A 25,451-nucleotide genomic window follows, 5' to 3' on the forward strand; every position below is an offset into this window, starting at 1 on the left:
CATTGTGATGATAAGCAGTGTATACACTTGATTAACCTTAGATTTAATCTTGTTCATACTATTTAAACTATCAAAAACAATGTCTAAAATTGTAATACAGCATTTTTTTACAGCTCTCAGTGGATTAACCGCACTCAGGCATCTAAACAGAATATGCAGGAAGGCAGAACTACATAGTGTGGCTATGTACTGTTAGACAAATAATTATACAACATGACTACCGGTAGTTTGCAATGAGTGTTTGTAGAGCAGCACCCTGGCTCTGGAATGAGCTTCCCTTGAGCAGGTTCTGGCAACAAGGGAAAACATTCTTATTTTACTAGGCCTTTGAGCATTAGTGGCACATTTAATTTATATTGTCCTTCAGATATGAGAAATACTATGAGTGAGATGGTTGGGTGCTGGTTTTTAGAGGTTTTAGTGATTTACATTTTACTTTTAATTTCTGTGTTGCATTTATTGCTTGTTACTGGACGTGTAACTCACCCTGCGACCTTAGGGTGATTCAATGAATGAATTAATAAAAGTAGGAGAAAGTTGCCTATGCAGACCACAATTTAAATGTAGACAAGAAGTGCCCAGGGAAGAGAATGAAGAAATACTATTTACATGGTAATATTGTGAGTTAATGCAGTAACATTATTATTGCTGAGTTACAGAACTAGGATAGAATATATTCCAGTCTTGTATCAATACTTCCTCCTTGCCCGGATATACAGTTATACTTAAGGGCAACAGCCTTTGCAAACCAGTTGATTACATTTCCCAGGTCCCAACCCTTGCAGCCATTCCATGGTCCCAGGGCATAGTCTGAAGACATATGATGCAGCATTCTTGATGTAGCCTATCAGGTTTGAGATTGGTCAGTACCTAGTTGGAAGATCAACTGGAAATCCTAGATACACACCACACTGAGCCCCATCACGGCAAAAGGGCAGGATCAAAATGTAATAAATAAATAGCAACTGGAAAGCAACCATCTTTTCCCTTCCCATCATCCATCATTACTTCTTCCTTCCTTTTAGAATAGAATAGAATCATAGGGTTGGAAGGGATCCTGAGGCTCATCTAGTCCAACCGCCTGTAATACAGGACTATGCAGCTGTCCCTTATGGGAATTGAACCTGCAACCTTGGCATTATCAGCACCACACTTTAACCAGCTGAGCTATCCAGCTGATCTCCCATGTGTGAGACTATCACATAAACTATGTGAAAGATCCAACCTGAGTGGCACAGAATAAGAAAGATGCTTATTGGTGATCAGTGCCCAGTCAACCACAACCACATCAAGTTAAATAAACACGTCGTAGACCCATATCACTTTTTGTTATGCAACGCCACCTCTACTGACTCATGCTTCCCACTACAAGAGGAAAACTGGCTTCCAGGATCTATCAAGGCTAAATTTATCAATGAGAATTATCCATATTTCTTTCCATCCCCACCTTGGCATTCCAATGTTTTTATTTAGTCTCTTTCTTAAGTGATTTATATTTGGGAAATTCTATGCTGAACTATGATTCATAAACATAATTTTAAATGGAAGGGAAAGAATAACAAGTCTTTGTCTGGGAATAATTTCCATTGCTAATTTGCAAGTACAGATTCCAGATGTTCAGTGAACAGAGCATTGCAAAATATGCTTATACAGAAGATTTTAAAATTACACCATTTATATCAAAGCATCCTTCAAAGAGAGTACAATTTCCATTCTTATATAACACAATAGTCTAATATTCCTTTCAAGATCTGTTGTATTCTGTTTTTTCTTTATGGCTCTCAAATCTTACACAGAAATCTTGTCCTTCCACCCTGCATCACTAAGTGCCATTCCAGGTGGAGGATTTTGAAAAAGGAGGAGTAGGTAGGAGCATATGGAGATATGGATAAAGATAAAACAAGGGAAGGCAAGTCAGACACCTTTTTGATGCCATCTTTTCTTCTGGTAAATGCAAGGTGGTTGAAGAGAAATATCTGCTGATATCTACCTTGGCATGTATTACCAAGATAAATGAAACATATAGGGTTAATTTGTCTTGGCTGGGTCCACCTAGGTGCTTGGTGCAACCACCACCAGTGTCTAAAGCACTTTGATACAGCTATCAAAGATACTGCAAAGCTCTAATATACTTTATGTACAAATTATTATAGCAGTAGCTAGCCCATTGTCTATTTTAGAAAATGAAGTCACTTCTGGTGAAGGAGCAGAGGGAGTGAACACATGACCCTTTCCCTCCCACCATTTCCTTGCTCCAGCTCCCACTCACTGGAGTTTTCCCCCTGTGGAGTTTCCCTTATTCTGAAGAATTCTTATGGGCAAAGGAACTGTGGTACACAAAGGGAGCTTCTTTGCTCACAAGAGCATTGCTATTCAGTTAGAGAGACCAGCCCATTTGACACATGCTGTCCCTAGCATTTGAGAATGGACTGTTCTGTTGAGAGGAAGAGGAAAGCCAACATCATGCAAGTGATCATTCTTCCACATTTATGCCAGACTTTCCCAATATGGTCTCCACAGATGCCAGTGAGCATGACCAACAGTCAAGGATTTTTATTTGCAAAGATTTCTATATTTCTGATTATGCCAACATTGAAAATATATATATCATGGTGGCGAAGAGTATACAAATCATCAATAAAATTAGATTCACAAAACTAGTACAGAATACATCATTTTATAGTCCAAAACATCTGTGGGGCACCAGGTTGGGGAAAACTGCCATACACATTGACTTCTGGCCTTCCAAACTGTCTTCTCCGGCATGATTTCATAAAATGCTTTTTAAATTATCAATGTGCAATTTCTGTAAAAAGCTACAGGAAAACTTTACATTTTATCTCTTCATAGAGGACTAAAATGTTGAACAACCCCCGTTTTTGCTGTCATTCCTTGTCCCTTTCTGCTATAATAAAAATAGCTTGTCGATTTTCTTTCCATTACATCATCTGAGAAGCAGCAAAAACACGCCAAAAAGTGGCAGAATCAAGACTTTAACTGTATTATTGTTGGGGCGTAATCTGAAACAGCGTCAGCAAAGCAGTTTGCTATCTGGCCTAGGAATTGTTTTGTTTCCTATGTTGTCCCAATGGAGTCATGAACTAGAAAATTAAATTATAAATGGAAAATTACCATAGATAAATATTCCCAAATGTATGGACATATTTGTGAGGACAAGCTATTTTTATTGATGAATGACATAAATAATGCTTTTTTAAGATTTCTTGTGCTGTTTCCAAGCCCACCTCCCTCCCAAACGATTACAACTTGACTGAAGTATGATAACAATTTCCCATTTCACAACTGCTGACAATTGTGAAGAACATGCCGGCATTTCAGTAACTTGTTAATATTTAGTCAAGAGCTGACCCCCCCCTCCCCATGCTTTAAAACTGTTGGCTTAGAATAGTGAGCATGCCTGGAAGGCTATATAAGTCCCTCAGGCTGTTGAGCATGATGCCTAAATGTAGCCTTCGTGTTCAGAGGTCATATCTACCACTGAATACCATCCGCTTTCACAGGATTCTGGGTAGAAATGATGGGAAACCACAGATGATGGACTTGATGGGTTTTTGGTCTGATTGAGAAGGACGCTTTGGAGATGTGGTTGTGAATAGACCACAGCATGTCGGGGAAACCTGTGGCCCTCAGAGGATGTTGGGGTCCAACTCAAGTCAGCCGCAGCGAGCGTGCCAGTGGTCACAAATGATGGGAACTTAAGCATCTGGCAGCCCACATCTTTCCCATCGCTGGACTAGAGGAATTAGCTCACCTGTGCAGACACGATAGCTATTGTGCAGCTTCCTGAATTAGTTCAAGAGATTGCGCCTGGTTTACTACAGTTTTATAAGCCTCAGCAATTTTGTTGGTTTTGGTTTTTTTTTTAAAAAAGATCAAAATATTACTCACCACTGGTAAAGAAATGGTTTGGGTGATGAAAGCTGCTCTTGCAACATCATCCCTTCATGTTCCCTAGCCTATCATTTTAATTCCTATTCCAGTGGTACCTCAGGTTACATACGCTTCAGGTTACATACGCTTTAGGTCACAGACTCCGCTAACACAGAAATAGTGCTTCAGGTTAAGAACTTTGCTTCAGGATGAGAACCGAAATCGTGCTCTGGTGGCGCGGCAGCAGCAGGAGGCCCCATTAGCTAAAGTGGTGCTTCAGGTTAAGAACAGTTTCAGGTTAAGAACGGACCTCCGGAACGAATTAAGTACTTAACACGAGGTACCACTGTATTTAAAAAATAAGGACTCTCCAATCACGTTAATGCTCTTTTCTATATCCTTGAAGGCCAGCAAAACATCAAGATGCTCAGGAATTAGAGGGGAAGGGGGATATTGCAATTTGCACCATGCTGCTCTGCACCATGTGACTTTTTCAGGCTGGGTCAGAAGTTAATTGCAATGAAAATACATTAAGGTTACTTTATTTACTCGAGTTGCTTCTTATCAGTGCTGCTTAGGGCTCTGATGTCCAGCGCCTGTTGAGACCAGTTCATGTTTTGCTTGTTTGACACATGGCTCTTTCCTTTTCTTAGATCTGCCAGAGTTCATCTTTACAGCTTAATGTGAGGGAAGGCCCAAAGGAAACAACTAGGGTGGATGTGGTCAGTTGGTGGCAGCATCACCTTCTTTCCTTGGCATGTAGGCCACTACTATGGCAGCAACCCAGGTTTCAGAGACCCTGAGATCTTATCGATACTGTTGTTTAATGTGGATGGCAAACTTCCTGTACCTCCATTAATTCTCTGTTGTCCGTATGATGTTCTCCTACCAATGCTTTCCTCTTCCTCAGTCCGGATTTTCAGGGATACACTGAGAAGAGCGTATGATAAAATCTGGACTGAGAGAGGGGGAAATGTAGGAAGGCAGTGATTTAGAGCAGAACATCATATAGACAACAGAGAATTAATGTGTGTGCAGGAAGCTTACTATCCCCATTAAACAACAGAATGGGTGAGCCCTAAAAAACGTTATTTATGCAGAAATCATAAATAATTTTTTTTTTAAAAGGGGGGGAAGAAATGTAGTTCCTAAGGAATGGTGTAGGGAGGGAATTATCTACCTGCAACCACAGCAGCCAGGTAAGGAGGTTAGGAATTGAGGAGTGAGGCATAAGGAAATAAAACAATTTCTTACTTCTATTTGGAGAGATCTTATTTCTTTCTGCCTTTTTTTGGTTGTCCAGCCTGAGAGGGTGCTGTTGTGTGCTTGAGCTGGGGAAAAGCATCGGCTGCTTGGGGTTCTGCCTTTGTGCTGGACTATCAACTTAAAAGGGAAGCCCTGGCAATATGCAATGCCCACTTATTTTAGGGCAGGTGTATAAGGCCAGAGTCCCTCCGCCACCCCAATGTAGCTGGGCTGATATCCTGGAATATTTCGATGGTGATTTTGCCTGTATTTTAGGTTTCTAAAATTCCGCAGTGCTTTGGAAAGAGTGTCTTTGAGCCTGTAATATTCAAAAGTGAATTACCACATCTCTTGGGGCTCCCCCAGTTCTGTATCTGTCTCCTGGAACCTGGTGAGCTCTTTCGATGTTATTGAGGGACAGTGGTATGTTTAAGTTCAGGGAGAGTATCCAGTCATTAATGAAATGCGCCATGTCCTCCACTTCCTGGTTCTCTGGAAGACAAACGTTTTTCCTCCTGTCGATGTCTGGTTGTTCCTCCAGCTTCATAACTAAAACTTTAGTCGACATTTGTAAGAGTTGGATCTCAAACTGGTTGGTTAGAGCAAGATTGTGTGCACAGTTTGTTTTTTTACAAAATAAATAAATTGATACAGTGGTACCTCGGGTTACGTATGCTTCAGGTTACATACGCTTCAAGTTACAGACTCTGCTAACGCAGAAATAGTGCTTCAGGTTAAGAACTTTGCTTCAGGATGAGAACAGAAATCGTGCTCTGGCGGCGCAGCAGCAGCAGAAGGCCCCTTTAGCTAAAGTGGTGCTTCAGGTTAAGAACAGTTTCAGGTTAAGAACGGACCTCCGGAATGAATTAAGTACTTAACCTGAGGTACCACTGTATTTAGTTAGAAAGCATATGCAATTTCTGCTCAAATGGAGTTAGGGCTGTTTATAGGGCCTGCCTTATTTTTTTAATGTACTCATCTGAGTCTCTACCCTCATCCATTGTGGCAGCTATTTTCCCTCCTTTGGAGGCCTTCATGTTGCCTTTAGGCTTCTGACTGTCAGTGTCTGAGGCCTCTCCTGAAGCCTCAGGCAGAGCTCCCTCTGTTTCTTCCTGAAGAACTAACTTGCAGATTTGCTTTTTGGTCCCTGTATTCCTTGGATCATCACCTTGCTGAGGCTTGTATGAAACTTTTTGATTAGATGTCAATAGGATCCACTCTGCTTCGATTTTGTCCCAGGGTGATTGGAGACACAGAATTATGCCGCCATTTAGCTTTCCAGCTAGCCATGCCCCTAGGCAAACAGACCCAAGTGATTAAAAGAGCTCAGGATGTAGCTGGACTCTTTTGGAAAATAACTCAGAGAACTGTGCCAATCCGCCTCAGGAAGGCTCACCCAACGTTTTGGGTTTGTAGGGTGCTTTACAGTTCAATAGCTTGAACATGCTGCAAAAGCTCAATGAACTTTTGTTTTAGAATCTTAAAATTGCCTTTTCCTTCCAGCGACGCATGGTAGCTTTTGTTTGTCTCAAGAGGAAATAGGCCTTCCCTCTCGAGACAAACAAAAGCTACTATGCGTCGCTGGAAGGAAAAGGCAGTTTTATTTAATTTTAATGGAAGTTGGGGATATGGAAATCTTAATATTTTATGCAACATTTGACAGTAACACATAAAATGGATTTGCATGTAAACAAGATCAAAACCCATCAGCATCATGGCACAGGCAGGTTTAAAAGATGCACCGTCTGACAATGATTCCAACAAATAGCTCTGTCAGTTTAGTTGAATGGGTCCTTGTGGTTAGAAGGATGCTGATAGCAACTTCAACTTAAAAGGCAAAATATCTAAGCCAATTTAAGCAAAATTAGAAGAACATTTGGCCTGAAGACAAGAAAAGTGGTACTTCTGTGTCCTGCAAGGTAATGCCCTTCAATTATTTCCTTAAAATGATTAAGCTACAATTGAATCAGTTAAAGTTTGGAGTCCTGGTTTTAAAAAAGTTTTCTTAACTTTCTGTACTGTCCCCCTCTCAAAATATCTCTTTCGAGTGTTAATATTCTTGCAAATGAAGTTACGGGAAGTTGATGTAACAAATCACCATCTTCCTTGTCTTTTCTAGGTTATAACAGCTGCTCTATCCCCATTCTTCTTTGAGATTGCAATGAATGTACCAACAGCCTGTTGGTAAGTATTTGGCGGGGGGGGGGGGGGAGATAAAAATTATGGCTGTTCTGAATTTGCTGTTGGATTTCCAAATTATGTTCATTAGTTTCTTCTGATTTTAAACAAAAGCAGTTAAGCAACATTTTGTATAATAAGAAGAACGCAGAGTAGTTTGCAATACATAATCATACATACCATAGTAACAAACAATATTTTCCCCACAGTTAAAAGGCCATAGGTCTAGGGGAAGAGGAATGTACAATGTGATAGGACACATCAAAATGGCTACTTTGGGGAAGGTGCATGGACTATGCACAGCAAAGGAATACCAGGAACATTGGAATCATTGGACAGGAGCAAAATTGTACAGAAATGCCATTAGATTAGCAAGGGCCTCAATCATTGATATAGATAGAAAGAAGGTGGCTAAGGGTGATGAGGATAAAGGTTTATAAAATTAGGCATGGAGTGAAGAAACTGGAAGAGGTTCCACACTCCTGATCTAGAGTGGAGGTTTTCAAGCAGAGGCTGGACAGCCACCTGGTGATGATGCTCCAGCTCTGGATTTTGTGCATCAAGGTGAGATATCTTACAGGACCTCCACCAATTCTGTGGTTCTTGTTAGGGACATTAAGGTTTTGCAAGCATCCAAGCAAGTGAACAGTTAATTTCAAACTAGGGCTGTATATCTGCAGTGCTATTATATGGTATCATGCATAAGATATGTTGAAGTTTAATAGGCACATGTTCAAGTAAGTGTTCATGGAAAGTTTGCAATTGGGTCTTTCTCCAACATCCTTCCCCACAAAGTAAAATGGCAGTATTTCTGAGCTATCATATCTTTTATTATTCCGGGCTCATGAGGAATAATGATATCATTATAAAATGGTTTGCACCATAATGGTTATGCAAGAGCTTGCCTTTTCAGGAGCAGTGGCACTTGCATAATTTGCAAAAACAGCCTGGTGGTGAAGCTAGGAGTTTAAATGGATGTAATGCTATTAAAACCCAGACGGCTTTGCATGGTTTGCCGTGTAAAAATGCCCTCTTACCAATAAAAACTACAAAAGTTTGTTTTATTTATAAAGTTCCATAAGGAGATTTGCTGTTTCATAAACTAAGCCTTGTGGCTTAAAATATAAGGTCATAACACTGAATTGTAGAAGAGGAAATGGAGCTGAGCCAGCGATTTGTGGATTCTTCTTGTTGAGTGACTTAAGAAAAGAGCTGGAGACACAACTTCCCCCTTGCTCAAGATGAATGAAGTGTGAGCTGACATCTTTAGAAACAAGAGACAGCTCCACTGAACTCTGCTACCTCTGGAGCCCTTTGTTCAAGCTGTGTTGTTCGCAAGATTAGTGCAGAGTAGGAAATGTCATTGCTAGAATGGTGATGGGAGAAGCGAGAAGCTGAGGAAGTGCCTTTGATGAATGTGCTGCATGGACCGTTGTGTCATAGACCAGTCTGGCAGACTATTGTATAAACGGATAGGACATCAAAGTGATCCATCCAATTAAAGTCCCATTGTGAAGGTTACTTCCCAAGCTTTTTGTTCCATTGACCATGCTGGCTGGAACTGATAGGAATTGGAGTCCAACAACTGGAGCAGCAAAGGTTGCCTATTCTTGGTGTGGTGCCTAGATTGCAGTACTGGATAGATGTGAATTCAAATGCCAGCTCAGCCCCAAAGCTTGCTATATGACCTTGGGGCCAATCTCTCTCTCTCTCTGTGAGCCTTACGTGACAGATGAGGATGTTGAGGATAAAGAAGAGGGAATACCATAAATGGTGCGGTAAAATAAAAAAGAATTCCAACTAGCTACATTTCAAATAGGCTCTACCATTTCTCTTTTTTACTTTCTGCAATGATCACCAAGCAGTTTCCTTATCTGAGAGCTATTCATGGAGCAGACGTGCACATAGATTGAGCCCTAGAAATTATTGTGTCTTCTCTCTGACTCCAAAAGCATAAAGGCTTGGGTCCAAAGAACTGCATCAGGCCTCTCCTTTTCCTTCCTGATGCAAAGAGCTACTCTTTAAGGGTCAGGGAACCCTCTGAAAGAGTTTGTGATAGGACATGAGAGAGGATCTTCAGAGAGATGAATTGGGGACTGCATTCCAGTGAGAGATCATATCATGAGATGCTTTGGATTCAAGCTACTATGTTGATAATGTGTGGAGAACATCAGTCCTGAAGGCCAAATGAGGCCCCTGGATGCTCTCCAGACCCTCCCCAGCCTTGCTTACCCTCCTCTAATGTTTATTTCCTGTGTTCTGGAACCGATAAGGACTCTTGCTACTGCAAAAATGTAAAATTTACATTCATTGCTCGACCCACCACTGGCGATGTTGGTCCCAAAAGGCTGCCCAGAAGGGGATGCAGCCTTTTTAAGAAGAGCATCATATGTAACATTAAATCATGGTTACTGCCATGTGCTGTTTTAGTTATTGATGTTTGCATCAGGCTTTACAGTGTAATAGACAACAACTGTGTGATGTAGCAATTTTGTGTATGGTTATGATCTCTCTCGCAGCAGGATTTGACCCAGTAGAGAGATTGATGTTGACATGGAAACATATAGGTGCAGGCATGGCAAGTACTTATTTTGTTATCCCCACATCATGCTTAGAGCCATAAGAAAGAGAGGGCAATTACTTTTTTAGAAAAAAAGACCATTTCCTTGATCCAAGCCAGTTATTCAGAATTTCCTAGGTTAATCAAGATTCATCCATCAGGCACTGGGAGGACAAGTGGTATTCTAGAAGGAAGTAGCCCCCTAACTGTAACAAAGACCACCCCTTCCTTCTTCCAAGAGTGTTAGGTAAAGGGACCCCTGACCATTAGGTCCAGTCGTGACCGACTCTGGGGTTGCGGCGCTCATCTCGCTTTATTGGCTGAGGGAGCCGGCGTACAGCTTCCGGGTCATGTGGCCAGCATGACTAAGCCACTTCTGGCGAACCAGAGCAGCGCACGGAAACGCCGTTTACCTTCCCGCCAGAGCAGTACCTATTTATCTACTTGCACTTTGACGTGCTTTCGAACTGCTAGGTTGGCAGGAGCTGGGACCGAGCAACGGGAGCTCACCCCGTCACAGGGATTCGAACCGCTGACCTTCTGATCGGCAAGTTCTAGGCTCTGTGGTTTAACCCACAGTGCCACCTGTGTCCCTTCAAAGACCACCCCTTCCTTCCTTCCAAGAGTGTTAAGGTTCATTAAATCAATAAATAGTTCATAGAGCTTTGTGATAGTTAGGACAGGAATGGAAGAAAATCCAGAGCGTTATCAGAGGGCAGAGGGTGCAGCATTAATAGTCAAATAACATGTGGAGGCCCAAGAAACTCTGGGCCCCAGTGCTTGGAGTACCTTCTACATGTCAAACAACCTTGGCTGCCAAAATGTTCCTTTTCCCCATGCAGTGCAGCCATGCATGTATACAATTGCTTCTGGCATCCAGAAGGCTTCAATGTGTGGTTCCACAAAGGTGCCCTGACAGCCATTGTGCTCCTAAGTGAGGGACCAAGTTCTCATCATCTTGAGGAACCAGGGGTAAGCAACTGGGATGCCATCATACTCTCAACAAATTACCAGTGGTTGTTATTCTATTACTTAAGGAACTGAAGAAATATCTCAGCATGAAAATTACCAACTATTTTGGCAATGCCATCCTGTTCAGTGAGTTTCCTATGAATTGCCCAAGTGAATCTTTGTTGATAAAGCTTCTCCTCTGCTTTCTTCAACAGTCTTTTACTTGGTGGGTTTGCTGAAGCCTCCCTGCTTTACATCGAAAGGACTGGCATATGAATATATAAGGAGAAATTATGAAGAAGAGAATAACCAAGCATTCCCATCAGGGGTAATAGTCAGTGACTGAAAAATCCAAAGCAACAGCAGTGAAGATGTGCAAACTGCAAGTGACTTAATTCCACGTTCTTCTTTCTTCAGAGCCATAAAAATGTTATTAATAGCAGTGCAGAAAGTCAGGACTCCGTTAACCTTTATACTAGCCAGGCTAAACTAAATTGTGCAGTATCAACTAAACTAGATCCACTACCGTAAAACCATCTGGGCATGCACTGCGGTAAGAAAGGTGCTTATCCTGCCCCCTTTCCAACCTTACTTCGAGTTCTGCACCATTCAGAATTTGACGGCTGTCCCTTTATCACAATATAAATTATAGGACCGTAGTCTCACTTGTGAAGGGAGAATGGATAAGCTTCTTGGTCTGTGGCAGATTTCCAGGTGTATCTGGGTACAGGGAAGACTTGGTAGTATTTTGTGCTCAGTCTGGGACATGCATTGCCCAAGTGGTGTGCTTGCTGCAAGCTTCCTTGCTCTCCCATCATACACAACTCCAGTGAAACATGAAGAAACAAAACCACGTGGGTCTGCTCAGAAAGAAAACCTGTTTAATGGGATTTGCTCCTGTGTAAATGCGTAAGGGTTGAAATGTGAATCCACTGCGGAAATCTGTTTGTATGTGCATGCAGAGGAAGAGGGCGCACTTTCTATGTGTTCTTGAGTGTGGACACAGACAAGCACAATGTCCAACAGCGCAATCGGACGTGTCTTTTCAGAACCAAATCCTATTGAATAGTTGTGTCATGATTGCAGCAGGAGGTGGCTAATTTTTGTTCCATGATTATAAGCAATTCCTACTGAGCCTTAAGCATGAGCATTTTGAAGATTGGCACTTGGGAGTATCTACATGAAAGCACAAGCAAAGCGACTGTTTCTGCCATACCTTGCAAATAGGTACCAGTTCTGCAGGTGTTCTTGTCAGTTTCCATTCAGTTTAAGGTTATCAACCAGGTAGCTGATGATCCTCCACTGATGTATAGCACCAGAACAGCTGTATTCTTTGTGGAACACTTCTTCTGTATGTTTTTTTAAACAAAATAGGCTGAGTGACCTTATTCACTGTGAAAATAATACTGTAACCAGCATACATTTGGTATACCCTCTTATAAGATGGAAGTATCACATTCAATTATTCTGTCTGCATAAAAAATCTAAGAGATGTTTAGTTCAAGCTTTGGACTGCCCCCCCACCCCCACTTACCCCAAATATCTGAAAACCAGAAACCACAATCTGATGTGTGTTCATGGACGCTGGAAAACTCAGCTAATAGAAAAGAGTACCTTGAAGTGATAACTGATTAGCACAACCAGGCCATGTTGAATGTAAAGTAACTGAGTAGTAAATCTTATTTGCATTTTTCAGTGTGTCTTTTTTCTGTCTTATATTGTTATCTATTATACACACACACAAAAGCATTTACACATCTTAAATTCCAATAGGTGCAATCCCTACAAGTATACAGTACAGTGGTACCTTGGGTTAAGAACTTAATTAGTTCCAGAGGTCCGTTCTTCACCTGAAACTGCTCTTAACCTGAGGTGCCAGTTTAGCTAATGGGGCCTCCCACTGCCGCCGTGCCGCTGCTGCTTGATTTCTATTCTCATCCTGAAGCAAAGTTCTTAACCCGAGGTACTATTTCTGGGTTAGCAGAGTCTGTAACCTGAAGCATCTGTAACCTGAAGTGTCTGTAACCCGAGGTACCGCTGTATACAGTTTATAATGCAAATCTATATATGGCTCCTTGGAAGTAAGTCCCATTGAGTTCAGTGAGGCTTACTCCTGGGTTAATGGACGCAGGTGGCGCTGTGGGTTAAACCACAGAGCCTAGGACTTGCCGATCAGAAGGCCAGCGGTTCGAATCCCTGCGACGGGGTGAGCTCCCGTTGCTCGGTCCCTGCTCCTGCCAACCTAGCAGTTCGAAAGCATGTCACAGAGCAAGTAGATAAATAGGTACCGCTCCAGCGGGAAGGTAAACGGCATTTCCGTGCGCTGCTCTGGTTCACCAGAAGTGTCTTAGTCATGCTGGCCACATGACCTGGAAGCTGTACGCCGGCTCCCTCGGCCAATAAAGCAAGATGAGCGCCGCAACCCCAGAGTCGGTCACGACTGGACCTAATGGTCAGGGGTCCCTTTACCTTACTCCTAGGTTAGCATGCATTTGATTGCAGCCTCAACCTTTGCTGTGTATTTGTCGTTTCCTCTGCAACTTTGTTTCACTGGAATATAGGCAGTTTCCATAGCAATGTTAGCCTTCTGCTCTCTCTCCCACTCCCAGCCTTTTGGTTCTGGACAGCTGCCCCTTCAAGGGCATTCAGATGCCATTATCGCTCTTCATATCCTCAAAAGGGTTGAATTATGTACTTTTTAAAGGTAAAGGTACCCCTGCCCGTACGGGCCAGTCTTGACAGACTCTAGGGTTGTGCGCCCATCTCACTCAAGAGGCCGGGGGCCAGCGCTGTCCGCAGACACTTCCGGGTCACGTGGCCAGCGTGACAAAGCTGCATCTGGCGAGCCAGCACAGCACACGGAAACGCCGTTTACCTTCCCGCCAGTAAGCGGTCCCTATTTATCTACTTGCACCCGGGGGTGCTTTTGAACTGCTAGGTTGGCAGGCGCTGGGACCGAGCAACGGGAGCGCACCCCGCCGCGGGGATTCGAACCGCCGACCTTTCGATCAGCAAGCCCTAGGCGCTGAGGCTTTTACCCACAGCGCCACCCGCGTCCTATGTACTTTTTACTCAGTCATTAATCAAAAGCCTAATGCAAAGCAAAAATAAATAAATAAACCCCTACATGGTTCAAGCTTCAAAAGGCAATTATTTAGGTAAAATGAAGCTTTCATTCAGGCTCGCAGCCTGTCAGTTTGGAATTGAGAACAAATCATACATCTATGATGGCCACAATATCATTATTATGGTGGCTGGGGAAGAACATTACCTGCTACCTGCGAGTACAAAATGGGTCTTTGTATCTCACAACAGGTTGCCATCTTGTTTGAGATTTAAAGTTGCTCCAGACTACAGAGCCATGACTCATTTTGGTCTAGAAAGTTGCCTCCCATCATACACCCACCCACCCACTCCCCTCTTCCACATGGCTGGGGAGCCTGATTAGCCAAGGAGACACACACACACACACACACACACACACACACACACAATGTAGAAGAGCTAAATATGAACAAGTCTGTAGGCACATAGGTCCCCTCTCATGTTTGCTGACTGTGTGGCCAGGGATATGATGCTAAAGGCCCCGCGTGAGAAACATTCCAAAACTGGTGCACATGTACATAAAGATATTAAATGGGATGTGGGTGGCACTGTGGTCTAAACCACTGAACCTCTCGGGCTTGCCAATTTGAAGGTTGGTGGTTCGGATCCCTGTGATGGGGTGAGCTCCTGTTGCTCGGTCCCAGCTCCTGCCAACCTAGCAGTTTGAAAGCACGCCAGTGCAAGTAGTTAAATAGGTACCGCTGTGGCGGGAAGGTAAATGGCATTTCTGTGTGCTCTGGTTTCCGTCATGCTGTTCCATTGTGCCAGAAGCGGTTTAGTCATGCTGGCCACATGATCTGGAAAGCTGCCTGTGGACCAACGCCGGCTCCCTCGGCCTGAAAGCAAGATAAGCTCCACAACCCCATAGTTGCCTTTGATTGGACTTAACTGTCCAGGGGTCCTTTACCTTTACCTAAAGATATTAAGTGGGGATGCCTGAAATGGAAACTGAGAATATTTTGCTATGGTTAATAATAATAATAATTTATTTATATGCTGCCCATCTGACTGGGTTTCCCCAGCCACTCTGGGTGGCAATACCAATGTGTATAATTTATTGCACCAATTATATATAATTTATGCATCAAAAGCATAACCAAGCAGCTGGTTTCAAAGGGAAATAAACTTTCCTAATGAGATGCAGTGGAAGTCCTATTAATAATATTTTTAGGATATATATATAGTCGTAAGAGCTTTAGTTTATTTTGCTTTTCAAAATTAATGTGGTTTTTAAAAAAAAATGTGGCTAAGTAGTCGTTTTATTTATTAAACAGTATATATTTTTATACTTCCTTATGGGCACTACTGGAGGTTTTTGTTAGGTGTTATAGGCAAAACGGATTGATTTTAAGTTACCTGTCAACAGGCTGATGCGGCATCAGCAATGCTTAATTAACTGCATAACTGAAATGTGGCTGGCAGCCCTAATTATTAATACATCTGGGGAAAATAAAACACTTTAATCCTTTCCTAGTCTAGGACTAGAAAAGCTTATTCAAAACATGACAGCTCCAAGTGCCTCTTAATAGGTGCTAATGGCTTTTCAATAGGCCGTATGTAGCCTATGGCAGCCGGCAAGTCCTGTGTTAGATTAGCTATGTCCTCATCTGGCAGCTCTAATAGGTAGATGTAGCATAAAAGTAAAGATGTCGCGGACGACTCTGGGGTTGCGGCGCTCATCTAACTTTATTGGCCGAGGGAGCCAGCGTACAGCTTCCGGGTCATGTGGCCAGCATGACTAAGCTGCTTCTGGCAAACCAGAGCAGCGCACGGAAACACTGTTTACCTTCCTGCTAGAGTGGTACCCATTTATCTACTTGCACTTTGACATGCTTTCATACTGCTAGGTTGGCAGGAGCTGGGACCGAGCAACAGGAACGCACCCCGTTGCGGGGATTCGAACCGCAGACCTTCTGATTGGCAAACCCTAGGCTCTGTGGTCTAACCCGGAGCGCCACCCGCGCCCCTCATGTATGTATGTATGTAGCATACACAAGCTGAATAGGAAAGGTGTTTTTGTTTTTGTGCTGGCATAAGTCCTCCTCTGTTCAGCAGAGTACTTTAAAAAAAAACTGGACACCCCTCTTGCAGGAGTGTAGAGTTGTGATCTTTATGGGGTAAACCAGCTTCCTCAAACTTGGCCCTCCAGATGTTTTTGGCCCTAGCTAGCGGACAGGGATGGTGGGAATTATAGTCTCAAAACATCTGGAGGGCCGAGTTTGAGGAAGCCTGATGTAAACCCATGAAGTAGGTAGAAAGCTCTAACTCCTCTGAAGACCACAGTACCATGCCTCAAATCTATACATTGCCACTAAGAAGTTATGATCCATTGTGTTCAATGGGAGTTGCTCCCTGGTTAAGCAGGTGTAAAGATTTTAGTGTGCCTGTTACACCCTTGAAAATTATCATGAAACTAGCAGGTTATACAAAATGGATTTAGATAAACACGGAGTTGTTTTTCCTCAAGTAGTACCTTTCCTGCAATACAACAAAATAGAGGGAAGATATTTTAAAGTTCAAGTGCCTCAGCTGCCATTTCAGAAATGCTTTGCTTAAACAGAAAAGTTGGTTTTTTATTTTAACATCCTTTTAGGAGACATCCTCAAGACTCCTGTGGATTGCTATGACTGCCTCTGTAGATTTTATAACCCTCCTGTTCCCTTGCATGGATTATCAGTTCCAGGCAACACACAGGATAATTGAAATCTTATTCTCTTGATTTCCTCATAGTTCCAGGCATAAAAATACTGTATGAGCTATAAAAGGATGGGTTAAATTTAGCACTTCGCAGTATTTTTAACCATTCTGCAAATACTGCCAATTGCAGTTTCACTATCACTTCAATATGTTGCTATGAGTAAGAAGCATCTGAGGAACTGAAGTCTAGATAGTGGCTTAGAACTGGAGATGCACCAATGGAAGGCAATGGGTAGACTGACTTTTCTTCCCAGCCTCCCCAAAAGCCTCTTCCTATATTCAGAGAGCTGACGGGAGGAAAATTCCATAAAATCAGGCAGATACACCTTCTGCTCTGCTCATGAAAGGTGCCTCTGGCTCAAGTTTTTGGAGATCCCCAGTTCCTTCACTGTTAAGTAGGCTTCCCTGATGCTCAGAAGAGGCATTTTCCAGAGCTACTGCAGAGAGGGGAGGGTGGGAGTAATTTTCTATCCACACCCTTCAATGGGCACGTCTCTGTCTCCAAGCCAGTTTATTTGCATAAGATAGAATACAACAAGTAGTTCTAATGAAATTTCACGGGGAAATAGTCCATAGCAGAACCTTGTAGTTAATATTGTGTGAAAAAGATCAGACCCTTCACACGCCAGTAACTTGAGTTTTAGGATTTTCCTGCCAAGTGGTAAAATTCTTACTGTTTATCAGGTGCAGGTGTGTAATAAAATGACTGTTACTGTCCAGTATCGAGTCCTGTGGATGCCCTATGGGGCTTTTGCATTTAATGATACAGTCAAAGTTCACTGCGCTGAGAACCCCTGCCCTTTCTTACACTGGAAGCTGCCTTGTCCAGAATCACACAATCAGTCTCTCTAGCTCAGCATTGTCTACTGACTGGAAGCTCTGAAGGGTTTTGAGAAAGTGTCTTGGAGATGCAAGGGGACCTGGAACCTTTAGTTTGCAAAACAAGAGCTCTGCTTTCCTCTTTCTTACCTGCATCTTGCCAACAGTACTAGCTCTTTTCAGACAAGAGGAGAGAGGTGTTCCCATGTTAGCATTGCTGTTGTATTGCAATGTTTTTCCACTGCTATTAAGACTTCACTTTCTTTTCCCTGTGAACAATATAGACGTAAACAAAAGCTATTACACTATGCTAAGCCTACTTGAAAACCACTTGTTTTTCTTTTCATTTAAGTTGCAGAATTTTAAATATCCACTGAATAATGAACACTTCAGGAACGTAATGGTAGCAATGAAGCGAGAGACACCAACATTTTAAACTTAAAGACATACTGTATTTAGGTATCGGCAGCCTTATTGTTCCTGCACCACCACCCCTACACAACTTGTGTAACATTGTAGGCAGGCAGAGCTTTTGAAAAGTTTCACTTGCTTGGGTGTATGCGGAGAAAACAGCTTTTCAAAATAATAATCTGTACAATACAGTGCATAGTACATCATCTCAAAACATTATGAAGAGTAAAGAAATGGATTTTCGAAAAGCCCATGTCTTTTTTTTTTTATGGAACTATTTACAAGTCAAAATTCTTGGTTTTGAGAAACAAAAATACGGTAAAACCTTTTTTTCTTTTATTCACCATTTCATTGCTATTTTTAATGCAATCTTGGAGAAAGAAGGGAGAATTACTATAGTTTACTTCAGTCGTGTTTTGTGCATTGACATTTCATCAGTATGGCTTCAATTTACGCTACAAAGTTTTTTCCATTTTTGTCGGTGCTTTTATGCAAAAAGCCTTCCCCTGTAACTCCTTCTCCCCCCCCCCAAAAAGAAGCAGCCAAACATTTCTGCAAATGAAAGCAGGATGTTTCCAACAAGCATGCCATTCAAGAATCCTGTCCAGTTTGTTGATGAGGGCTAATTTCCATATCTTGATTCTGCATAAACCTGCATAGATATTGAAAGGATTTAGAACTGCATTTGCACTACGCAACCCCACACTGAAGTAATGGCACTGCACTTGTGTACTTTCTGTCCCTGGTAGCCTCAGAAAGGCATCAGCTAAGGATCCACACGCACTTTGCAGTCTGCACCACCTCTTTTCAAAGGAGGAGGGATAACATATTTACAGGGATACTGTCCCACAGCAAATAGGAAAGGAATGTGGGTGAATAGCTCTCTGCGGCAACAGAGGGTCTAGGGACAGGGGCTCTCTTTCCCCCAAAATTGTTGAAGGCACAGATGTTGTTTTGGGTTAGGTGGCGGCCAGAGCACAGGGTGTTCCTTTGGTTTACAAAGTGCCATCATTCTCCACTCTGAATTTTGCCATCCAAGAACAGTCTTTCCATGCAAAATGATAACGGTAAAGGAATTATAAAACATCCTGTCTGATCTTACGTATGCACTTGGGTCTTAGGCCCTCCAAATAATATGCACTGGACCACCGCTGAAGCCAGACCCACCCTAAAGTGCAATCTTTTAAAATGGTAACGATTGTTTTAATCAATAAACCTTTTAACTATGCATTGCAGAACAGTTTTTGGTCTTGAGGCTATGCAGAATATACGTTTTTGGGGTTTGGCTAAATGAAGATGCAGAAAATGCAAATTCCCTTAATTTAAATGAGGATATCCTTGGAGTTGCAGAAAACTATATAGTGTTTTTCTCCATTCTTCAAACTAGCTTATGGGAATACATTAATATGGAAGAGGGCAAGTGAGCGAGAATTCTAGAACTGGTATTTTTTTTACTTTAACAACAGAGTTTTATTCTTAGTTCCTCTAACGGATGTATCATTCAATATATTTTTAGTTTATACTTGCAATCTACAAGTCAGACAATGGAGCATTCGTGTTTGAAAGCCAAAAAGAGGAAGCAAAGCTACACCAATAAAGTAGATTTTTGTTTCAAAATCGACAAGTTTCAATGGAGTTTTGTATTTGTATATTTTCTTGGCTGTACTTTTGTTCCCAACTTCTGTCATTTCCAGTGTCACTAATGACTGCTACAGGGGGAAAAAAAAGTGGTAGATTATCTTGGTGGACACAACTGTTGCTCAATTAATTGTATTACGCTATAAACAGTAAAATACTCAACTTTATTGAAATCACTGTGTCAGCCAAGAACTGTGTTAACTGAATCTGCACTAGAAAAAGTGGGACATGTACATTAACTACATATAATAATAGTAATTTAATTCTTTGTTGTATGTCCTCTAGCATAGTAGCAAGCACATCCAGCTGTCATTATCTTCTCATATTGTGTATATGTGTGTGTGTATAGGCATGTATATACACACATATACACATGCAGGCGGAATGTAACTAAATAGTTGGGCTAGCACAAGGATTAGTGCTATCCAACGGGATTTCCCCGCTCTCCTCCCCCTGCACATGCCTCACACTGTCCCCAAATTGCTCTGGAGGGCTGGAGGAAGCCTCAGAACATGTTTAGGCTGTTCGTGGGGGGTGGGAAGAGGGCAAGAATGTTCCCTTGCGCAAGGAGAAATTTGTCTACAGGCAGAACATTCACCTTAGTGCTACATTATATACAACCCCAAATGCACACATACAAATATTTAGAAAACAGAACACACATGGGGATTGTATAAGCTTTGCATCTCAGCCTGGGTTTTGTAATTTATGAACACAGTTAAAGTACTATAAGTCTGCCAAGTAGTGAAGTATGAAAAAATGTAACAATTTCAGTGGCCCCCCCTACTCTGAAATTTGATTTGTACAGCCAATTCTATTTGAAAACAACAGCAACAACAACAAAAAATTATCCACACTTGAGGCAAGTGTCTGTTATCAAGGCCCTAGGCGGCAGATTCTGGCCCTTGGCTGTACAAGTTGGTTTTTAAAAAACACTGTTTAAACATACAGCACCATCAACGTGCCTCAGAATGCACTCTAACATAGAGCACAAAATACAAACACTACAGAGTGCAAGTCTAACCATCTCCACAGAGGGAAAGTACAGAGGTTAGAAGTACGCATGTGGCTTAGAACAAGACACTTTCAAAATGTCCTCTCTCTTCCATACTGAACATTTGAATGGCATCACATACAAAAGTGAAAACAAAAGCAGCTGTTGGTTTCTCACTTGTAGGTGTCATACTTGGGTTTTTTTTTAAGTAGTGTAATCTTTATATAAAAAAAAATAAAAGATGTTGATGTGGGGAAAACAAACTAGCAACCAGGGATCATGCCTGGTTATTCAAATGAACCCAGATTATCTCCCTTTCAGTAATTATGTCTTTAAGCAAATAGAGAAAAGTTGTCCTCTGGCCTTTAGTAAACAAAATTCTAGCAATGATCCAAGGCTTCCTTCCACCTGATTCCAAACCTGCTCAGCGTCTCTCAACTAAATCATCGTCCCTCCCACCAGGAAAAGTGCACTTTCAATAACAGATACAAAAATAGATTGGCACGTTGTTGACACAGTGAAGGTATCTTCCGCAACCCGTCATTGCTTTAGGAATCCTTTTGTAATATGGAAACCGTTTCTGGGAAAGCTGATGAGGTTTCCACAGGAGCAGAATGTAGAGTTTAAATAAAGTGTGAAATGAAGGCTGCTGTTTTATCTTCCTTCTCCTCGCAGTAAAGTTTATGGGGAACTCAAGGAAGTTCTTTTTTTTGTCCAAGTGGTGTGAATCTGCTCCACCCACGGTTCACTCACATGCAACTCATTCATCACTTGCGTCGAGTAGTTAAAACAGTTCATCTAGCCTGAGAGTCTTAAGGAATTATTCCTACGATCAGGTTGAAAAGCTGCACTGAAAAGAGAATAAAGGGTGTTGGGGCATCTGTGCCCCCATTTTTGCATTTCCAGTAGTAACTGCTGCTCTTCTGAGCTCAACAGGGAAAAAAAAGTTTTTAAACCCCTCCCTCTTCTCGGAAGGGTAGCCTGTGCTAGGAATGCTGGACCAAGCGTCTATAATGTGGCATCACTTCATGTTCAGGTAGATGGAGAGCAAATTCCAAGGCCACTAACACTGGGAATTCAAAGGCAATCAGCTCCCTCCTGTTCAATCGGAACTTCTCTTCCAGTTTCTACAACAAAGCCAAACAGATTGGTGTATTAGTCATGTACTTTAAACAGCTTCTTCCAATTGAACTTGCAAGTTTAAAATAGGTATCTTTGGTCTTAAAATTACATCCAACCTTTCTGATGCGGCTAACAAGCAAAGGCCAATGCGTGATATAATGAAAACACAGCAATTCCATTCATCTAAGCCACCGCCAGGTCAACCCTCCTTCATTGCTACTTTTTGTGGCGAAGGTTTGTGGCCTGGGGGTACTTACATCGATAAGATGTTTCACATCGTGCTTTTTGAGGTCACTGCCGATTTTGGCAGCTAGTAGGACACATGCTCCAGCGCAGAGCTTTCTGTTCTGCTTGTTGAGTTTCCCCTTGAGAGCAAGCTTCTCAAAATAGACGAAGGCCATAGCCACGGTGGGTTCCTCAAAACCACACTCTTCTTGAGCTAGTTTGCGCATCTCTCGCTTCAGGCTGAAAGGGGAGGGAAAGGTGTGTTGCTGAAGAAACACAAAGACTGTAATAGCAATACCTATAATTCAGAAGGCTTGCCTAAACACCACCAGTAAACTGCCAATATATCATACTGCTATGCTTCACTCTCAGCACCTGCGAATGTAAAGTGTCCCCTGAATTTCTGAACATTGAATTGTTCATGTTTGAAGTCATTTTTTTTGTCCAAAAATATTATTGCAAGTCTTGAATTTCTAACTTCCATCATTTTGGACAAGACTGGAGGCAAGGAAACAGAAGCAGACAAAGGAACTGGAGCTCCTGAAATACTAATGTTCTGGCCCAATGATAGCTCTTCCATAATTCTTTCTGCTTCCTAACTTTTAAGTATCTGCTGTTGCAGAGGACTGAAAAGGTGTTGATACACCTGCACAAATGGGACAGGGGCACAAAGAGTACAGCACGACATTATCCCATTGTATTCGGCCTTGGCTGCTCTTAAGTATTAATGGAATATTTTGTCATCAACATCTGTACCCTGTTGTGCTTCCCTGTATACAACTCTAGGAGCCTGCTGATCACTGAGAAATAACAATTTGTGAAGTTTGCAATGCAGCGGACATCTTTGTACCAACACGTCTTCAATTCAACAATAGAAGAACAACCTTTCATCTATTAAAATATACCCATGATTAAGTCTTGCTATCGTTTGGTTGCAACAGCTTTCACTAATTTCAGAAACTCTCTCTATCCCTTTTTCAGCGGTTTTCACAAGAACATTCACATCCTTGTCCTTACCTTTCTGTTCCTTTAGATATTTAAAAACACTGCAGGACCATAATATATACTTAGACCACATGATCCCTATCTTATTTATTCAGCTTTCTAGTCTAAGCAAACAGATGGTTTCTTCTGTAACAATGGCCTTTGGAGGTCACTATTCTAGAAAACCTACTGTTAATATTTTACCTCCATCTACCAAACCTATTAAGGGTAGCTGCACGGCAATGGTACCTTCTTATTTTGCTGAGTGTCAGCTTGATGTAAGGAAACTTTTCCTTGAAGGTCTCGTTCATATCTTTCTTAAGGTCTGATGGCTTCACATAATCAATTACTGTTGTCTGTAAAAGATCGGGGGGGGGGGGATTCAAGGTGAATTTTCTCAAAATTTCCAGTAGAATCAGCAAAAGTAAGTAATAGTTGCACGTTCTTATCCTAAAAATGATCTTAAGTACACTCTGGCAATAGCCATCAAGAAGATACTTATCTAATTATTGTTTCAGAGGGTCATCAATTTTAATCCATCATCATAAAATGCAACAGAAGGTTATTTGGTACTTTTAAAAACTGCTATCTTGGCATAAACAGTCATGATCTAGAATTCATTTTATCAGATGCATGTTGCGATTGTCACTTGGTATGTGTGTGCACATGCACCCACCCACATTTATTATATCTATCTATCATCTATCTATCTATCTATCTATCTATCTATCTATCTATCTATCTATCATCTATCATCTATCTATCATCTATCTATCATCTATCTATCTATCTTTAAACAATAGGGTCAAAAGGCCATAGTAGCAACAGGTTAATGAATGGCTCACTCTTATAGTGCTCCTCTAGATAACCTATTTATGGAGCATTCACTCTCGGTTTGTGGAGAGGTTATGAGAGAACATATACCCATTCCGCATTCATCTTCATTTGCTTGCAGGAAGTTTATACATCTTTCTGTATACATTCAGTTCACACTTTTCAATGCACTTCCCCATCACTTTCCTAAACTGCAAAAAGTGCAGTAAAAGTAGCTTTGTTGTGCTAGGGCAACAGAATGCTTAAAAGCACTTTAATAATACACATTCTTTGTTACAGTTCAAAGACCCACGAAACAGTTTCAAAAGCAGAATGCAGCAGAGATACAGGGATTCCAAGGCGGTCACTATATTTTATCCAGAGCATGTTGATTTCTATTTCTTATTAGCTCTGAGAGAAATTTTGCCACGGCCAGGGTAATATTATTTGACTTATCTTCAAGAAGATACTTGAGATAGAAGGTTTCAGAATTTGTATGTAAATTTACCAATAAGGAAAAATACTTCACGTTTCTTAAGTATGCTCTTTCCCCCTTGCAAAATACTGAGAGGTGTCCATATTATTTACATGAGCTGGTACTGTTGAGAATACTATCTTTTCAGCTATGCTATGTTAAATTAACACCTGCAGTGGGAAAGAGCTTCAGAGTCCCAATTAAGTCTGAATTAAAATAATTAAATTTGCTGATGAAATTTCAGCTCAGTAATTTTACACTAAAGTTTCCCTCTAAAGCAGTGCTTTTCAGCCAGTGTGCCGTGGCACCCTGGGGTGCCTTGAATGATGGTCATGGGTGCCGCGGGCAACACTGGCCTCTGTCCCTCCTTCCCTCCCTCCTCTGATGCCCTCTTGCATCTCTGCATCCCAAAGACTTTCATGGCTGTTTGTTGCAGCAGCCCTGGCTACAAGTTCCCCAGGTGAATGGTGCCTCTGGGGCTGGCTAGGGGGTGCAGGTTGCCAGGAGCTGAGGCGGCCTCAGAGTAAGCAAGCAAGCGGGCGAGGGAGCCCAATCAGCCAGTCTGCCAACCCTTGCTGTTGGGAATGGACAGACAAGTGGGAGGCAAGTATGGCTGCACTGGCCTTTCTTGTGCTTGCTGTGTGCAAGGCTTGCCTGGGAGCTGAGTGCCCGATGCTGAAGGGGAGCCTTTCCACCATGCAGTGTCAGCAGTGCTTTGGCCAGTCTCCTTTGGGCTATTAACACTGAGGGCATCCTCTTCCAAGGCCCCTGTGGGGCAATGTGAGGAGGCACCTCTCTTTGGGGGTCAGGGGGCAGCTCAGAGACCAGGGGCAGCAGCAGCGGCTGCCCAGAGGACTCCCAAGGAGAGGAGGCTGAGGAAACACTCCACAAGGGGGGGTGTTTGAAAAAGGGTGAGAGGCTGCCAGCCCTGCAGGCAAGAGGTGTCGTAACTGGAGTCCTGAGCTCCATAGGGGTGCCGCAGAAAGAATGTAGATTATCAAGGGAGCCATGGACTCCTTAAGATTGAAAACCTCTGCTCCAAAGAATTTTTGTTAAAGTATAGTGACATTTAGGTAGCTCAAACTATTCTCCCATTGGTTCAGAGTGGTTCCATTTATAAAGTCTGTCCATTTGTTCTCTTGCATAGAGACTGCCTTGTCTGATGTAGACAGCAGAGGAAACTCTTGGTAGGTGATGACATATATTATACTGAGAGATGAGCAGGTGAAGGAAGTTGATATTAGAAATTCTGCCATAGTTTTGCCAAAGCTGATATGAAGATAGTGTTGTTGTGATTAAGAAACCACTTTAAATAGTAACAGACTGTCTTGACATACAGGCAA

At 42.1% G+C, this 25,451-nt stretch overlaps 2 protein-coding genes across 7 annotated transcripts in view; one reads left to right on the top strand and one right to left on the bottom strand.

Moving 5' to 3' along the window:
* SLC35D4 (solute carrier family 35 member D4) overlaps positions 1 to 12,520 on the top strand; it is a 39,242-nt gene extending 26,722 nt beyond the window's left edge. For 4 of the 5 annotated variants that reach the window (XM_028737178.2, XM_028737183.2, XM_028737179.2 and 1 more), the window contains 2 exons: positions 7,256 to 7,320; positions 11,041 to 12,520. In XM_028737178.2, coding sequence (XP_028593011.1) covers positions 7,256 to 7,320; positions 11,041 to 11,101 — 126 coding nt within the window. In that variant the 3' untranslated portion in view covers positions 11,102 to 12,520. Of the gene's footprint in view, positions 1 to 7,255; positions 7,321 to 9,833; positions 10,847 to 11,040 lie in introns of all 5 variants that reach the window. The other variant, XR_013393947.1, reaches the window with a different exon arrangement.
* A 5,356-nt stretch (positions 12,521 to 17,876) lies between these two features.
* The window catches only part of CABLES1 (Cdk5 and Abl enzyme substrate 1), a 52,557-nt gene continuing 44,982 nt past the window's right edge, over positions 17,877 to 25,451 (bottom strand). For both annotated transcript variants that reach the window (XM_028737186.2, XM_028737185.2), the window contains 3 exons: positions 23,070 to 23,176; positions 21,869 to 22,076; positions 17,877 to 21,616 (listed from right to left, as the gene is read on the bottom strand). In XM_028737186.2, the coding sequence (XP_028593019.1) occupies positions 21,476 to 21,616; positions 21,869 to 22,076; positions 23,070 to 23,176 (456 nt within the window). In that variant the 3' untranslated portion in view covers positions 17,877 to 21,475. The remainder of the gene's footprint in view (positions 21,617 to 21,868; positions 22,077 to 23,069; positions 23,177 to 25,451) is intronic.

This window comes from Podarcis muralis, chromosome 8, assembly GCF_964188315.1.
Source record: "Podarcis muralis chromosome 8, rPodMur119.hap1.1, whole genome shotgun sequence".
Taxonomy (NCBI): domain Eukaryota; kingdom Metazoa; phylum Chordata; class Lepidosauria; order Squamata; family Lacertidae; genus Podarcis; species Podarcis muralis.